The 19149-nt window shown below is 38.0% G+C and overlaps 1 protein-coding gene across 1 annotated transcript in view; it reads right to left on the reverse strand.

The window, feature by feature from the left end:
- The window catches only part of ASXL2 (ASXL transcriptional regulator 2), a 141526-nt gene that overhangs the window by 81065 nt on the left and 41312 nt on the right, over positions 1–19149 (reverse strand). Inside the window, exons 2-3 of the mRNA XM_078056071.1 lie at positions 4971–5053; positions 412–414 (exon numbers count right to left, since the gene is read on the reverse strand). Coding sequence (XP_077912197.1) covers positions 412–414; positions 4971–5053 — 86 coding nt within the window. The remainder of the gene's footprint in view (positions 1–411; positions 415–4970; positions 5054–19149) is intronic.

A 19149-nucleotide genomic window follows, 5' to 3' on the forward strand; every position in this document is an offset into this window, starting at 1 on the left:
CCGGGATCAAGTTCCGCATCGGGCTCCCTGCTCGGCAGGGAGTCTGCTTCTCCCTCTGACCCTCCCCCCTCTCATGTGCTCTCTCTCATTCTCTCTCTCTCAAATAAATAAATAAAATCTTAAAAAAAAAAAAAAGAAAGAAAGAAAAAAACATATGAGTTGATTTTGAAAGACTGCCAAGATGTTTTCATAAAAAAGTGAAGATAAAAGATTGATGTCCCAAGGTGAGAAATCTTAGATCCCATACAGAGAACAGCCATGTATCTGTTTAGCTAGAGTGCAGATGGAAACAAATCAAGTGAACCAAAGTGGTGTGTGGGGCCAGACAATGATCTCAATTATTCTACTGAAAAACTACTGAAGGCTGCTGTGCTAGTTATCAATTTATTGACTTTCAGCTCCAAATCCAACCTTCTTTGTCCTTCTCTGTGGTAGCGGAGCTGGACCCTATAAACACTTCTCCTTTGCCAGCTGGCTCGATGTTAAGTTTTGTGAGCGCCGGAAGAACGCTGCAGAATGAAAGGGGGTTTTTCTTTCTGGTTTTACTGTGCGCTTGCCTGCCTGCTCTCATGGCAGGCAGCACCCAGCAACATGAGGGACACTCAATGGCACCCAACCTTCAGCAAGGTTCAGCAGAATGACTATGGGTGGCTTCCCAGAAAATTCTGCTAGTGCCTCAGCTGGCTCCCCAGTGAATGTGGGACAGGTGCCCAGCAGGAAGTTTTCCAGCAAGTTCTACTAATACCCAGTAGGCAGTTTCCTATTTGCCAGCCCGGGCTACAGCACCAGTGAACTTTGTCATCCATTGGACCAGAGCCCCACCTACTCCATTAAGATCTGAATCGCAACCTAGGGACATAGAGGGAGATCTTGAAAGTTACTCTTTCTTAGGGCACATTGCCTCAACCTACTGGTTGCTCCCTTTAAATAGTTAATTTCTGGTTAACCAATTAATAACTTAACCAGTTAACTGAATAACTTCCCTGTTCAAATTACCATGTAGCTTTTGTCTGCTGACCAGACCCTGATTCTTATAAAACTGTATAGCTCCAAGACTGTAGAAAAGATCTCTGAAAAACCCTTTTAAGTTCTTAAAGGGACTAGTACCTCACTCTTTCTCAGCTAGGAGCCAATCACTTCATTTTTAATACTTTTTTTGTTGGTTGGTTGTGGCAAAATATATGCAACATGCAAGTTACCATCTGAACCATTTGTAAGTATAGATTTCAGCGGCATTGAGTACACTCACAATGTTGTGCAACCATTACCACTGCCCATTTCCAGAACTATTTCATCATCCCAAAAAAAAAAACTCTGTGCTAATTTAAACAGTAACTCTCTATTCTTCCCTCCTTTCAGCCCCTGGTAACCTCTATTCTACTTTCTGTCTCTACTGAGTTTGCCTGTTCTAAGTATCTCATAAAAATGGAACTGTAGAGTATTTGTCCTTTTTTTTCTTCTGTTGCCACATCACTATTTGTCCTTTTGTTTCTGTCTTATTTCACTTAGCATGTTTTTCAGGTTCATCCATACAGCATGTATCAGAATTTCAATTCTTCTTAAGGGTGAATAATATTCCACTGAATGTATACACTACACTTTATTTATCCACTCATCTTTTGATGGACATTTGGGCTGTTTCCACTTTAATGTATTTGAAAAATAAAATAATATAATATGGAATAATCAAAATTAAGTGAGCTTCTTCAGAATGGGGAACACAGGGAAAACTACAAAGGGAAAAAAGAATTAAGAGCCATGTACTAAGGACTGAAGAATGAAAATTAACTTTAAGAAGTAGCATATCTTCAATAAAGAAATTATCTATTTCATTCTGTAACCTGTCTAAAACCTTTAAAGTTTATAAGACTATCATTCAACACAACACTGCAGAAAGAGAATAAGCTGTAACTACATCTGAATATAATCTTCCAACCCCTGATACTTCATATATGCATTAACAAGTAGGTTTTCAAGCACAAAAGAGAAGGGGGAAAATGAGCAGAGCTACTGCCCTCATAGAGCTACCTTAATGTAAGCTAGAGAGAAGCTGTATGATTTCTTTTAAGATCACAAAAATAGGTAATTTCAAGCCTTAAGTGGTATGAAGAAATAAACAGAACACTATAATACACTAAAAAAGGAAATTTGCTCTACCTCGTAAAGTCAGCCAAAGTTCTCTGAAAAAGACATATTCAAGCTGACACCTGAAAGATAAGATGGAACTGAGAGAAAAGCACATTCCCTGCTATGAAGGCAGCATATACAAAGGCTGAGGTGAGAAACAGCTTCCCTACCTACTTGAGAATGGACAACATATAATATTTAAAGCTATGGTGATGGACAAAATTGCACTTAAGTTAGAAGGTAATGAGCAAAAAAACTGAGAAGGAAGAAGGAAGAATGTCTGTGGTCACTTCAGGTAACAAAACAGTTTCAAGAAGGAAGCAGTATTCAACTGTGTTAAATAGTGCTAAGAAGAAAGAGTCAAGAACGAGAAGTCCCATGGAGTTAACAAAATGGAAGTCATTGGTGACTTAGCACTGCTTTGTGGTCACAGAACTGCATCCCAATAATATAGTTTAACCAGGGACAGCTACATATAAATTGTTATCACTAAGCAAAGCCAGAAGCTATTTTTGATGACTCTACCATCTTGCTACTTTTTCTAAATTTCTTCTTTTTGCCCTTCTTTATTTATTTACTATTCTTTACTTATTTACTATTCTTGCCTACTCCCTAGAAATGATAATGACAAGTTTAAAGTCATAGAGCCTTAGTATGTTGGAGCCAGATGACCTTGACTGGCATTTAGACCTAAGGGACTGATGGGAGTCTGGTCTATACATCAGATATCCTGGTCGATTTCCCCAGCTTATCAAAAGTCTAATTTTAAGAAAAAAAAAAAAGGAATCTCTTGCTCATCCTATTCTATAAGTCAATAGCATTATAAAAGAATATTAGAATACCTTAGCAGAATTGTTCCTCAGACCCCCAAAATTACTGTCCTTTTCTCCTATACCTTTGCAAAATTGGTGGTATTAAATACGCATTATGTGGGGATGGGGTAACTGGGTGATGGACATTAAGGAGGGCACGTAATGTAATGAGCACTGGGTATTACATAAGACTGATGAATCACTGAACTCTACCTCTGAAACTAGTAATACACTATATGTTAATTAATGAATTTAAATTTTTAAAAAAGTAAAAAAAATAGGCATTATGCTTTAATTTTAATCTAATAAATCTTATCTAATTCAAATAAAAATTTAGAATTGTATCATTGATAAATTAAGTGATTAATTTTTTAATTTACAAAAATGTTTAAAAGCTGGGGCGCCTGGGTGGCTCAGTTGTTAAGCGTCTGCTTTTGGCTCAGGTCATGATCCCAGCATCCTGAGATCGAGCCCCACATCGGGCTCCCTGCTTGGTGGGAGGCCTGCTTCTCTCTCCCACTCCCCCTGCTTGTGTTCCCTCTCTTGCTGTCTCTCTCCGTCAAATAAATAAATAAAATCTTTAAAAAAAAAAAAAAAACTGTTTACGGGGCGCCTGGGTGGCTCAGTCATTAAGCGTCTGCCTTCGGCTCAGGTCATGATCCCAGCGTCCTGGGATCGAGCCCCGCGCATCGGGCTCCCTGCTCTGCGGGAAACCTGCTTCTCCCTCTCCCACTCCCTTTGCTTGTGTTCCCTCTCTCACTGTGTCTCTTGTCAAATAAATAAATCTTTAAAAAAAAATAAAAAATAAAAAATAAATGTTTAAAAGCTAATTCCTCAAATGCATTTCAATGTTTTCATTTACAAATGTTCACACAATTTCTCAGAGACATATGTTACATAAAGTGAAATAATACTAATTTATACTTCATTGTTTCATAGTAATAAAACAAAGCTAATTTATTCCCAGCCTACTGACATTTGGCCACAAGTCAAAACAAAATTTTTTTAGCTGTTAGCAAAGGGCCAAAATCTCAATTCTGTATTAAAGAAAGTGAGAATTAAAATCTAGAACATGCAATAGCTATGTATCAAAAAACATATTATTGTCCATTTACAAATATTTCAGCATAGCTCACTATTATTCTGGCATCTGAGCTGAACAGTTCTTCAGTGTGAAGGACTGTCTGGCACAATGTGAGACATTTAGCATCCCTGTTTCCTGAACATTAAATGCCACAGTGCTCCCCTTCTTTCTAGACACTTTGAAAATCAAAAATAACCTCATAAATTCTGAACACTTTCCCTAAGGGCATTTACACAATGACACCCCCACTTGAGAACAACTAGTAGCAGTTTTAAAACACCACAACCTTTTCCACCTTAATGAAAATATCTCTCAGGTAGACTCCCAGATTTCCACGTTAACAATACCAAGTATGTTGACCATAATTTTAACATTTCTTGATGGGAGAGGGTCTTAATTATGAAGTGACTATTACGTGCTATTCTTAATATAAGGCTCTTAGAAATTAAAGTGTGTTTTATCTTTGGTCCTGTATTAATTGACCCCAAGCTGTTTTATTTGTTGTACATAAAACTATTACTTGAAATATATACTGCTTTGTTTGTATTTTTTCCATTTTATTCCTTTTGGCCAAGGTTACTTCTTCCTAGACTGTCTACCTCTAGCATTCTCCCTGTACTAGAGAATATTTTTTACCTGCTAATGACCAAGCTTATTAAATCAAAAGCCTGAACTCATAGATGAAGGCTTGAAGATGGCTCCAGGCCTTCCTAAGAATTAAAGTGCATGGGTTGGACACAACTAAGAATTTTTTTTTTAACTTACTTGTGGTTTTGTAACTGTGCTATGACTGAAAACTTTAAAGATCTGACAACTGAACAAATCAGAAATTAGCAAAGCAGTTATTACTAAATCATCAATCTTCAGGACTAATGTACACTGCTATATACTATGAAATACTCTAATCAAGTATTATAATTATTACTAATAATATTTAAATAACTCACCTGATTTCTTTTAGTCCTTCTCTCTGGATAACTTGAAGAATTTCTTTATGACTCATGGGTGTATTGGGATATTTTTCTAAGACCTGAGAAACAAGTATATAATAATAAATTATTTCCTCTTATTTTATTATAATTATGTATGTAATTATATTTCTTATTCTTACTAAAACTACGTATTAATTTCACCCAGCATATACATATCCGGAGACTTTCCATCCCTTATATTTTGGGACAATAAGAAAAACAGAAAATTAATGGAATATAAACAGGTTCTTCTCTCTTTTAGCCACAAACAATATGTCAAGTCCTAAAGTAGAAATGGATCAAAAAGGATAAGATAAATAACTAAATTATTATTAATGTAGAATATGAAATTATGTTTACTTTCTGCCTCCACCCCCATATCACAGGCCTAACTGTGGATCTATAGACTAGAGATACTTAAAGATTATGGGCGCCTGGGTGGCTCAGTCATTAAGCGTCTGCCTTTGGCTCGGTCATGATCCCAGGGTCCTGGGATGGAGTCCCACATCGGGCTCCCTGCTCAGCAGGAAGCCTGCTTCTCCCTCTCCCATTCCCCCTGCTCGTGTTCCCTCTCTCACTGTGTCTCTGTCAAATAAGTAAATAAAAACTTAAAAAAAAAAAAATTATCCATCTTTACATTTCCAGCAAAGATTAGTATGACATGAGTGCTCAATAAATCCTTTTTTTTTTAAAGATTTTATTTATTTTTCCACAGAGAGAGAAACAGCGAGAGAGGGAACACAAGCAGGTGGAGTGGGAGAGGGAGAAGCAGGCTTCCTGCTGAGCAGGGAGCCCCACGTGGGACTCGATCCCAGGACCTTGGGATCATGATCTGAGCTGAAGGTAGATACTTAACGACTGAGCCACCCAGGTGCCCAGTGCTCAATAAATTCTTAACCAAAACAAATGAGTAATACATTTGTAGCAATATTAACAGGTATCTATGTTCTGGTTCTGGTAAAAAAAAAAAGGAGTAAGCATAGTTTGTCCTGTCTCTTGGGCTGAATACAACTAAAAACCTGGACAGAATGCATGGAGCAGCTATCTAACGTCTCTGAAAATGGTAGCAATTGGCCTGGAGCAGGAAACCACAACTAGAAGTTTTAATAACCCCAAAGTGAGTTTCCTGGTTTTGTTTCCTCTGGGACCACTCAGCCTAGACTCAAAGGCAGTACAAATTCAGAACTGTCCACTAAGTGCAGACAGAAATGGCTCCAAAAGAATTCTTCTTGGTCTGAGGATTCGTAAAGGGGGCCCCTAGGAAGATGGGGTTTTCTGGGTTTTTCCCTCTTCCACTTGACCTATGCCCCCAAACAAGCCAAGGGCAGCAGCCTTGGCAGTGATAATATCAGCAGTGGCTGAAGAGGGACCTAAAACTCCAACAAAGCAGAATCCTTCTGTTCCCATAAGTGTGAAAGGAATCCCCACGGCTTTCTTTCTCTGCCATCCTGTTGTTTCGCATCAAAGGCAAATGTGGTTGTGGAAGTATAAAGCAAAAGAGAAATAACGCCCCAACTGTCTAGTCATGGGACAAGGAAGAGGGTCTCTAGGAGCCAAAAAGTATCAGGGAATTTGCAAAGAGAAAGCCGCTTGACAAAGTGGTACCATGAAGATCTATAAACACTCCTGGGGTCACTCCAGACCTATGCATATGTGTATCTGACACTAATCATACTATCAGGTTCCCAAGTTAGCCACTAGGTGGTACACATGCAGAACACATCAGAACAGCTCTGCAAAGGCTTTGAAAACTAGACATTGGAATTTTAGTGAAGAGAAGATGGGTTCAAGTTGTGATCTGAACCTAACAAAGTCAAATGCCTTCTTTAAAAAAACTGCCTCCCCCCACCATTCTCCATTGAATTTAAACTTGACTTCTTGAAGCATAGTTATAATAGTTGCTTTAAAGTCTTTCTCTGGGGATGCCTGGGTGGCTCAGTTGGTTAAGCGTCTGCCTTCGGCTCAGGTTATGATCCCAGAGTCCTGAGATCGAGTCCTACATCGGGCTCCTTGCTTGGCAGGGAGCCTGCTTCTTTTCCCTCTGCCTGCCACTCCCCCTGCTTGTACACACGCATGCGCTCTCTTTCTCTCTGACAAATAAATAAAATCTTTTAATAAAGTCTTTGTCTGATAATTCCAACATCTTTGTCATCTTGGGTTTATTGTGTGTAGGTTGTCTTTTCCTTATGAGTTCTTGAGATTTTCCCAGTTCTTCATTTGTCAAGTGATTTTGGATTGTACATTAGACATTTTGATGTTATCTTACTCTATGTCTCTTTAAATGCAATGGAGAATGACTGGGGGGTGGTGGAGTATTTTTAAGGGTAATGTGCAGTATTTGTCTTTCTCTGACTTGTTTCACTATACAGCTAGTATACTATGGCAGATTTCCTTCTTTGTTTATGGCTGAATAATATTCCATTGCATACATATAGTAATTTTCTTTATCTGATCATCTGTTGTTAGACACTAAAGTTGTTTCCAAGGGAGCCTGGGTGGCTCAGTCGGTTAAGTATCTGCCTTCAGCTCAGGTCATGATCCCAGGGTCCTGGGATCGAGCCCCACGTCGGGCCCCCTGCTCAGCAGAGAGCCTGCTTCTCCCTCTCCCTCTGCTTGCTGCTCTGCCTACTTGTGCTCTCGATCTCTCTGTCAAATAAATAAATAAAATCTTAAAATAATAAAAATTTAAAAAATAAAGTTGTTCCCATTTCTCAGCTATTGTAAATAATGCTGCAATGAATACAAGGGTGCAGATCTCTCTCCAAGATAGTGATTTCATTTCCTTTGGATATATACCCAGAAGTAGGACTGCTGGTAGTTCTCTTTTTAATTTTTTGAGGAACCTCCATACTGTTTTCCATAATGGCTATACCAACTTACACAGCACAAAAAGAGCTTTTATATAGAGATATACACAAAAAAGATGGTCAAATAAGAACAAAAAAGACTGATACACCGACTAAAAAAAAAACATAACCTGAGCCCACAGAAAACATATCTTCCTATAGTGCTACCCAGATAAAACGTACAAAATTTTTTACATTTTTCCCTTAATTTGTAAATATTTCTAACTGCCATACGGTTTACAAACATTGCATAGCCATTCTATTTCATTTGATCCTCACAACAATCCAAGAAAGAGCAGAATAGGGATGCCTGGGTGGCTCAGTTGGTTAAGTGTCTGCCTTAGGCTCGGGTCATGATTCCAGGGTCCTGGGATCAAGTCCCGCATAGGGCTCCTTGCCCAGCGGGGAGCCTGCATCTCCCTCTGTCTGCTGCTCCCCCTGTTTGTGCTAACAAATAAATAAAAATCTTTAAAAAAAAAAAAAGAGCAGAATAGGTTTAGTTATGTCTATTTTACAGGAAGAAAAGTAAGACTCAGAAGTTACAAAGCATAGTCTGAACTTAGATGGCAAAACTCTTAATTCCCCAAGCTAAAGAGGATAATAATAACACTTTATACAAAGCAAACGGTTCAATGATTAAAAATATATATTTATTTTGTTAGCTAAAATATGCACTGGAATGATAAAAACTGTGCCTCTGTTGGATGGGTAGGTTCTTACTTACTGAGGCAAAAAAACTAACAGGATTGCAGAAATGTCACTTGCTATTTTGATTAAGATGAGAATGGGACATTCAACTACAAAGATCAGATAGAGACCTTTTTCTCAGAGGTCTACTTTGAAACATGACAAGATTAGCTTAATGAAAATGTCAGCCTCCACATGTCTATAATTAAGTCGTTATCTTAAGAGGTAGGTTCCTGGCTCTGGCTTTAGTAATGAGCAAGTACATAAAAATGAAAAACAAGATCCTGGTGGGGCCTGGGAAGATTCCGAGTATTTTGAGTGTGTTTCGCAAACTCTAGTATTAATCAGGCTCGAGGCGCCTAGGTGGCCTCAGTCGGTTAAGTGTCCCGACTCTGCACTTGGGCTCAGGTGATGATCTCAGGGTTGTGAGACAGAGCCCCACATCGGGCTGGGCATGCAGCCTGCTTAAGATTCTCTCCTTCCCTCTGCCTCACTCCCCACCCCCCCAAAAAAAGCTAGACAACTTCCAATGATTTTTCATGGTATTCCACAAAGAAATTAATTCCAGGTGCTGAGTTACTATACAGTCATACCCCATACGTAAAGTAACAAGGGTTTCCCCAGTGATAAAACATATTCATTCTAGAAAATTAAAACATACAAAAAAAAAAAAGGTTTTGTTTAATTGTATGTATTGTATGTATAGGGATTCTGCCATGAGAGAACAGGACTTAACATTCTGGCATATTCCCTTCCAGGAGTTTTTCAGTAACATTGCACATACTTGAGATTTCTTCTGCATATACCAGTTCCTACTGTTCTAATATTATCACAAGCCCTTTTTGCAACTCTTGAAACATTACTGATATATTTCACAGCAGCGTAATACTCCACCGAATGTGTATACACATATACACACTAAATCACGCAATCCGTATTTCCTACTGTTGCGTATCAGAATAACCTAAGGAGGCACTGTATGCTCAGACACTAGGCCAACACAGACTTAGAGTGAGACGTCCTTATTTTATTCCTGACTCTACCATTTACAGCTTTGTGACTTTGGAAAAGTCCATCTCTGTGCCTAAATTTCATCAGGAAAATGAGAATAAGAACATCTTTAACGTATGGAATAACCATGAGCGTCAAAGAGAATATTTTGTTTTGAGCTGCTTTGCTGAGAACTGGAGAAATAGCAAATTCTCAATAACTGTGTGTTATTGTTTCTTTTTTTACTGTAACAAATGCCAAATGTTTCTGATTATTTTTAAAGTTTTCTAACAAGTGGAATTGCTGCATAAAGTTATTTTAATATTACCAAATTGCTATCCACCAGATGTATAGGAGTTTCACGTACCATTAACCAGCATCTGTATCATTTTAAAAATCCTTGGTAACTATTTTCAATATACATATACTATAATTTTAAAATGCTAGTTACTAATGAGGTTGGATTTTTCACATCATTAGACATTTGTATTTCGTATATTGAATGACCCTGACATGAGGCAATATATTACTTGATCTAAATAATAAAAATCAGATTAAAAAATAAAATTATAGGAGCGCCTGGATGGCTCAGTCGTTAAGCGTCTGCCTTCGGCTCAGGTCGTGATCCCAGGGTCCTGGGATCGAGCCCCACGTCGGGCTCCCTGCTCCGCGAGTAGCCTGCTTCTTCCTCTCCAACTCCCCCTGCTTGTGTTCCCTCTCACTATGTATCTCTCTGTCAAATAAATGAATGGAATCTTTAAAAAAAATTATTAAAAAAATTATAAAATGTAACCAGCCAGCAGTGCCTGGCTGGTTCAGTCAGTGCGGCGTGGGACTCCTGGTCTTGGTGTCATGAGTTCGAGCCCCATGTTAGGGATAGAGCCTACTTACAAAACAAAACAAAACAAAAAAAACCAAAAAACTTAACAACTACGTCACAGAAGTATCAGAGAGTTGTCTGAACCCTAGAAATACACTGCTTTTATTCCATTACAGAAAGGAGAACATTCAAGGATTTTGCCAAGTCTACCTAAATTTATTTCTATCAACAAGTTAAAAGAGTAAAACTGTACACCTTATTGGCCCAAAGCAGAAAACTATGGTACGGGTATAAACGATGCTAGTTGCTATTCTAGGCAAATTCAGTTCCAACATAGAACTTCTCCTCAAATAATCCATCTGGTTGCTGGAAGAAAACACACAGCCACTGAAATCTATGAGGAACTCTTGCTCCAAGTTCTGCTTGGGAAAGTGGGAAGATGTAGAGGTTTTTGTAAACCATACTGAAAACCCTAGAGTTGACAGAAGAAGACCACTTTGTGCAATAGATGTTATGCTTGCCCTGGTCAAGAACTAGAAGGGATTTCTAGAGAAACTGATACAATCACCCACCTGGCAATTAAATTTCACCCTGTTACTATCATTAGGAAATCCTGAATACTAAAAACATATAATACAAATTTAAATAAGGGCACAAATAAGAGATCTGCTTGATTTTCTTAAATGGTATCAGTACTTGTAACAAATACTCCTCTCCACACAGTAGTAAATTGACTGAGACTCTGTTTTGGTCTCTGTAAGAGCTATTAATATGGGAAAGGGATTTCAGCTGGAAAAAAAATTTTAATTGATGGAAAACATTCAAGTGTTTCAAAGTGTAGGTACAGAGGTCAAAGAGCCTGCTTCTAATAGCTCTAAGAATACACCCTAGGTGACTAAAGGCTCTAAACACCAAACCTTCACTGGTAGAGTGAGGCTTATAACATTCTCATAAATAGGAACATGAAATAAAACATTCTGCAGTATTCTTAACTTACCATATGTGGCTGATAAACAAAAGTGGCTTTTGTTATTATTAGTCAACTATATGACAAAACTGTTTCCCAGTTCACATTTCTGATACTACCCTCATTTAAAATTTCACCAATGTTCGTAAAAGGGATGAAAAATACAAAAGGGGCGCCTGGGTGGCTCAGTCAGTTAAGCAGCTGCCTTTGGCTCAGGTCATGATCCCAGGGTCATGGGATCCAGCCAGGCATCAGGCACCCTTGCTCAGTGGGGAGCCTGCTCCTCTCTCTCCCTCTGCCTGCCGCTCCCCCTGCTTGTGTGCTTGCTCTCTGTCAAATAAATAAATATTTTTTAAAAAGCTGAATATTAAAAAAAAAGAAAGAAAGAAAAATACAAAAGATAGCATGCTTTTCTCAGGTTACCTGCCCTTTGATTTTTCCACTATTTTCATTTCAGATAATTAACAATGCCCTACAATAATTCCTGCTGGTAATAAAAAAACATTACACAAGAAGCAAAATTTACAATGTGAAATAATTTTACATTAAATGCCAAGACTTCACAATCATACCATTTCTCTAGACTTTAAATCCTGTTTACATTACAAATAACCGACTATAAAAGACCAGATATAAGACTATTCTGCAAGAAAAAAACGAGTGAAAAATCACTGAATAAGGAACTTGCATTCATATGCAAAAATATTTTGATTAATTAATCATAATGAGGCTTCTTTGTCTGCCCAAGGAGCTAGAAAATGGAAATTAATAAAAATTTCTCTGGCGGAGCAGCTGACTGGCTCAGTCAGAACATGCAACTCTTAATCTTAGGGTCATGAGCTTGAGCCCCACCTTGAGTGTAGAGCCTACTTTAAAAAAATAAATATTTTTACAAATAAAAATTTGTAGGGGTGCCTGGGTGGCTCAGTCGGATAAGCATCCAACTCTTGATTTTGGCTCAGTCATGATCTCAGGGTCATTAAGACAGAGCTCCAAGTCCGGCTCTGCACTCAGTGGGAAGTCTGCTTAAGATTCTCTCCCTCTTGGGGCACCTGGGTGGCTCAGTCGTTAAGCATCTGCCTTCAGCTCAGGTCATGATCCTGGGTCCTGGGTTCGAGGCCCGCATCGGGCTCCCTGCTCCACGGGAAGCCTGCTTCTCCCTCTTCCACTGTCTCTCTCTCTGTCAAAAACGAAGATTCTCTCCCTCTCCTGCTGCCCCTCCCCCACCCACCCCCACGTGCGTGCACTCTCTCTCTAAAATAAAAAAGTAAATCTTTAAAAAAAAATTTATCTAGCATATCACATCTTAATTGAAAAGTGACTACTAGGGTGCCTGGATGCCTCAGTCAGTTGAGCATCTGCCTTTGGCTCAGGTCATGATCCCGAAGTTCCAAGATTGGGTCCTGCATCGGGCTCCCTGCTCAGTAGAGCATGATTCTCCCTCGGCCCCTAACCCCACTCACGCTCTCTCTCTCTCAAATAAATAAATAAAATCTTTTGGGGAGGGTACATGCTGTGGTGAGCACTGTGTATTGTGTAAGACGGATGAATCACAGACCTGTACCCCTGCAACAAATAATACATTATATGTTAATAAAAAAATAAAATTACACCCAAAAAATAAAGAAAATCTTTAAAGAAAAAAAAAGGTGACTACTAAACCACTATTCGAATGAGCTATATTCAGAATTTAAAACATTTATATTATTCATGGTAACAGTAATGATAAAAATTAGTATGTTCTAATTTATTACCCAGAGCAAGGAATTACTTTAATATAGTTGCATTTTTCTATTTATACAAAAATACTTACGTATTTTAACACAGACATTAAAGTTTTTAAAATTGAAGACCCAAAAATTTTTGTATCCCTTTTAGTGAGGACTTCATAGATTTTCTAGGTGTACTATTCTTTAAGGAAATAAAATAGACATCCTTAAAACTGCATAAGGGATATTTACTTTCCTTAAAAAAAAAGAAATGTTTGTCACTAGTTCCTTTAAACACTAGACACTTAGGTGGCTCTTGGTTTTGGCTCAGGTCATGATCAGGGTCCTGGGATCAAGCCAGTGTAGGGCTCTGCATTCAGTGCAGAGTCTGTCCATCTCCCTCCCCCCCACCACATACTTGGGGCTCTCTCTCTCTAAAAAATAAATGAAATCTTTTAATAAGTAAAAATAAATACTAAGCACTTAAAATTAATCTTAATTTAGAAAATTATTTGTGGGGACGCCTGGGTGGCTCAGTTGGTTAAGCATCTGTCTTCGGCTCAGGTCATGATCCCAGGGTCCTGGGATCGAGTCCCACATCAGGCTCCTTGCTCAACAGGGAGCCTGCCGCTCCCCCTGCTTGTGCTCTCTCTCTCTCTCTGACAAGTAAATAAATAAAATCTTAAAAGAAAAAGAAAATTATTTGTGCTAAATATTCTCAATATTTAGAGCTATATAAATCATTTAGTTAGGAGGAGAAAAAGAAATGTTTTTCAATTAAAGACTGAAGTAATCTATTTTTAAAGTTTATTATGGAAATTTTAAAACATATACAAAAGAGAACACTACAATCAACAATTACAACACATGGCTTGTATCTTACTTCATCTATACCACCAGCCTCTTTCCCTCCACAAACTGGATTATTTTGAAGCAAATCTCAAACATTTCATCCATAAATACTTTAGTTATATCTCCCAAAAAAATGACTCATTCTCTAAAAAACAAAAATACCATTTAAACCTTCAAAAAGGGGCGCCTGGGTGGCTCAGTTGGTTAAGCGACTGCCTTTAGCTCAGGTCGTGATCCCGGGATCCTGGGATTGAGCCCCGCATCGGGCTCCCTGCTCCGCGGGGAAGCCTGCTTCTCCCTCTCCCACTCCCCCTGCTTGTGTTCCTTCTCACACTGTCTCTCTCTCTCTCTCCCCCTGTCAATTAAATAAATAAATAAAATCTTTAAAAAATAAATAAAATAAACCTTCAAAAAATAACTATAATTCTTTAATATCAATTTAGATAATGTCCCCAATTTTCATGAAAAAAACAAACTTTTATTTTTATTTTTTTAAAAGATTTATTTATTTGAGAGACACTGAGTGAAGGAGCACATACACCCGAGCGGGAGGGGCAGAAGGAGAGGGAGAGAGAATCCCAAACATACTATGCCCTGAGCTCAGGGCCTGACACAGGGCTCAAATCTCATGACCCTGAGATCACAACCCGAGCTGAAACCAAGAGTCGGTTGCTTAACCGACTGTAACCCCCAGGCGTCCCCAAAACAAACTTTTTAAAACAGTTGTTTTGCTCAAATCAGTATCCAAAGACCCCTGCACATCATACTTGGTTAACACAGGCCTTAAACTCTCTTTGAATTTATGGATTTCTCCCTTTTTTCTTCCAATTTATTTACTGAAGAAAACACATAGACTGTACTATATAGTTTTCCACTTTCTATATTTTGCTAATTGTATAGTTCTTTGCCCCTTGTATTTCCTGAAAATTAGAATTAACACCTAGAGGCCTGCTCAGATTCAAATTTTATTTTAGCAAAAACACTTCATAGGCAGTGTTGTATACTTCCTGTCACACCACATCAGAACACAAAAAATATCTATGGCCTCTTTTTCTGAAATTACTATTATAAAGTTTCATATTATAAACTACAAACTATTTTATCTTATAAACAATAAACTATTATAAAGTTTCGCACCAGCATTCCAATCTAATCATTTTCATAGCCACTGATGATCACACCTAGACTTGTTATTTTATTTAGGTGTTCACAAATGGTGATAAGTCTACCATTCCTTCTTCATTCATCAGCTAGAATCCTTCTAAAAAGAAGGGTTTTCCTCCATCTACTATTTGGTTACCTGAAGGACGTACGGTTCATACAGAAATCATTATTTCTTTTAATGATTATGAGAATAATTACTGGCTTTCCAAGCATGCTCCAAAGGTGACCAGTGAAGTTGGGTTGTTTGTTGGAAGCATCATTAAGAATATTATGAATAGGGCGCCTGGGTGGCTCAGTTGGTTAAGCGACTGCCTTCGGCTCAGGTCATGATCCCGGAGTCCCGGGATCGAGTCCCACATCGGGCTCCCTGCTTAGCGGGGGGTCTGCTTCTCCCTCTGACCCTCTTCCCGCTCGTGCTCTCTGTCTCTCATTCTCTCTCTCTCAAATAAATAAATAAATAAAATCTTTAAAAAAAAAAAAAGAATATTATGAATAACATCTAATGGAATATCATTATGAATTTTAATATATTTTTGTGAATTAATAACTGTATTTCCTCACTTGCAAACTGGTTATTCATGACCATTGTCCACTTAGTATACATTCCATTTGTATGAGTTCTATCTTCACATTCAATATAGTAAAACTTTAAGATAAATAAATAATAAAACTTTTACTGTCACATTTATTGCAAATATTTTTTCCAGTTTATTATTCATCTTTTCGTTACTGTTGCTTTTCCATGGAGGTTTATATTAACTTCACATATTACAACTGATTGTGGTCTTTTCTTTTGATTTCTTTTAGCACTTCTACATTTAAGTATATCTTCTCTCCCTTCGATAGCTTAATATTTTTCCATCTTTTCATTTACATCTAACTTTGAATTCACTTAACTTTTAATAAGAAAATATGTACGCACACTAAAGAAACCCAAGAGTGAGAGATGGAGAAAGGAACAAAATGGCCACATATATTTGAGCAAAAATACCATATTCCATTAAATTAGTATTACATACTATTACTATATTGTATTACTATTACTTTTACATTATTTTACCACAAGTTAATGTAAACAAAAAGACCACAGTACTTTTACAAAACATTTAGCTTACTTTAACCACAGGAGGGCAGTGTTTATCAAACAAAAGTATCGTTCCTTTGAAATAGTTCATGGAATTACTTACAAAACACAATTTTTAGAACTACTTTATGACAATCGGAGTAGCTGCTCAAAAGAATTTTTTGTTTTAATGTAAACCCTATGCCCAACGTGAGGCTTGAACTCATGACCCCAAGATCAAGAGTCGCCACCCAGGCGCCCCTGCTCAGAATTAAAATTAACACCACACTGAATTAAAGCATGATAAAATAGTTTTTTAAAGTGTGCTTAAGGGGCGCCTGGGTGGCTGTCAGTTGAACATCTGCCTTCGGATTAGGTCATGATCCCAGGGTCCTGGGATCAAGCCCCGCATCTGTCTCTGCCTGCCACTACCCCTGCTTGTGCTCTCTCTCTGTCAAACGAACAAATAACATCTTTAAAAATAAATAAAGTGTGCTTATATACCTATTTCTTTACTTGCAGATTCTCACATCCAACTAATAAAAAATATATTAAAACTATACTTTGAGTACCAGGAATAATGTAGAGAGCCCCCTAAGATTCGAGTTTAACTCTAACCTAAATAACAGTTGAATTTCAATTATTGCTGCACTTACAAGTTCCTTCCAGATATGCATAGATCTGCGGAGCCCGAATTTTACATCATCTAGATGATTTTATTTTGCATTTTAAATGTATAGATAAAAATTATATAATCTTTATAAATTTATATCAGTGTTATATGGCTTACTTACTTACAAAAGCTTCAATTGGTTTAACTAATGTCATAGTAATGAAAAAGGTCACCCAAGATATACGCAGAATGATGAAAGCCTATGCTACAGAACCAACATACCAATGCTAAAGAGTCAGAGAAGTAAAACCAGCAAATAACTAAGGAGTGGCCAGAGGAATAGGAAGAAAATCAGAAGAACATGGTACCTCAGAAAAGACAAAAGAATTCTAAGAAGGATGGAATGGTCAACAATGTCAAAAAACGACAAGGAGGTGAGATAACTTCAAAATCCACTCTATTTTGCAACAAGGAGCTCTTTAATTAGCTTTACAAGTTCAGATTCCACTTAATCAAGAGGGAAGAAATCAAACTTGAGAGGGTCTAAGCACTCAATGGGAGGTCCAGCGGTGGCAACAGGGAGTTACAACAACTCTTGCTGCAACAGTGAAGGAAAGGTGGAGTCAAGGAAAAATCGTTTAGTCAAATGGACTTGAACAAGTTTTACGGAACCAAGATAAAAGGAAACAAAAGTATCCCTAGCTGCCCAATTCTCCCCCATCCATACATGAGAGATCAAGTTCGACAAATCCTTCATTATCCAAACTTGTGCTACTTTTAATTTCACACTTGGGAACAAGATGAATTCCGAGGATGTAGTATCCACCACCTACCAAACTAACTATATAAAAACTCTCTATGTGAGTTTAGAAGCTAAACAGATAATACCAATACATGGAATTTTGAAGGAATAACTAATAGAGCCAAATGTCTGAAAAGGAAAGAGGGAAAAGGACCTTACCTGGCTGCTTAGCAGTATCTGTTAATCACTACCTCTGTCCTGAGATGCACTCCTCTATTCAGCTCTGTGACACCAGACTCTCCTTTCCCTCCTACCTCTCGACCAGCAACTTTTCATTCTCCACAGTCCTTTAATGTTGATCTTCCTCAGGATTCTCTCTTAATTTCTAATCTCCTTGCACATTTTCACACTCACATGGTTTCAAGAATCAATACGTTCCTACAGCAGCATTCTATACACTCCCAGTAGTGCTTATCACACTGCATTTATTATAAATGCATTTTAAATCATTAGTCTTGCCCAGTGGTACATAAGCTCCATGAGGGCTGGGACCTTCTGTCTTGTTCATAGAGTATCCCTAGTGCCTATCATATGGTAGGTCTAAAACGTGGTGGCTGACTGACCAAATTAGGAACACAGGTGGCAAAACTGGCCTTAGACAATTGTAAAAATATTTGTGTGGGTTTTTTTTAAATAAGAAAGGATGAAAGGTGAATGCAAATACAAGTAAGTCTGTAGATTCAGGGTAGAAACTTAAATGTAGGAAGTGGCTGAGGAGATTTAAATACAAAGAGACAGCTACAGATAGCCAGAGAAGATTACTACATAGACTGGCTTTGTAAACTCACAAGTATAGTTTTACCTAAAGGTCCCTCAATTCTGAACAGCTCTATCTATCAAGGCATTCTGATCTAGTTCATTCCACTTAGATTCTTTTTACTTGATTATCCAAGAAGTCTGTATGTTATACACACTCTTAGTTCAAGCAAAAAAAGTTCTCAAAACCTAATTCTCCCAAAATTCTTGATTTAATACTTATCTAGCAGTTAAGTGCCAGGTTCCATCTGAAGTGCTTTACATACATCAGCTCAATTAATTTTTATATTAAACCTATAAGGTAGAGGGGCGCCTGGGTGGCTCAGTCGTTAAGCGTCTGCCTTTGGCTCAGGTCATGATCCCAGGGTCTTGGGATGGAGCCCCACATCGGGCTCCAAGCTCTGCGGGAAGCCTGCTTCTCCCTCTCCCTCTGCCCCTGCTTATGTCCCCTCGCTCGTGTGTGTCTCTCTCTCTCTGTCAAATAAATAAATAAAATCTTAAAAAAAAACAAAAACCTATAAGGTATATATTATTACGGCATTTTTTTTCAGATGTGAAAACTTTGGCACAAAGAAAATAAGTAACTTACCCAAGGTCTTATCAGCTAGTACATGATGGAGAACAAGATCCTTTGCTCCTAAGCATTACGCTATACTGCCTCTCTCAATCAGTTACACATCCATACTACTCCTAAAATTAACTGTTACTGTAACATACAATTACTGTGTTAAGTGCCAAAACCTGGGGCTGCGAAGATGATTAACAAACAAGTCCTATAGTCCACAACTCGGGTAGAGAGAGAGTGGCGGAAAGGAGAGAAAGACAACTATTAGACAAGAAATACTAAAAAAATATAAAGAACTATGGAAAATAAGGTAAAGAACAT

This window comes from Halichoerus grypus, chromosome 10, assembly GCF_964656455.1.
Source record: "Halichoerus grypus chromosome 10, mHalGry1.hap1.1, whole genome shotgun sequence".
Taxonomy (NCBI): domain Eukaryota; kingdom Metazoa; phylum Chordata; class Mammalia; order Carnivora; family Phocidae; genus Halichoerus; species Halichoerus grypus.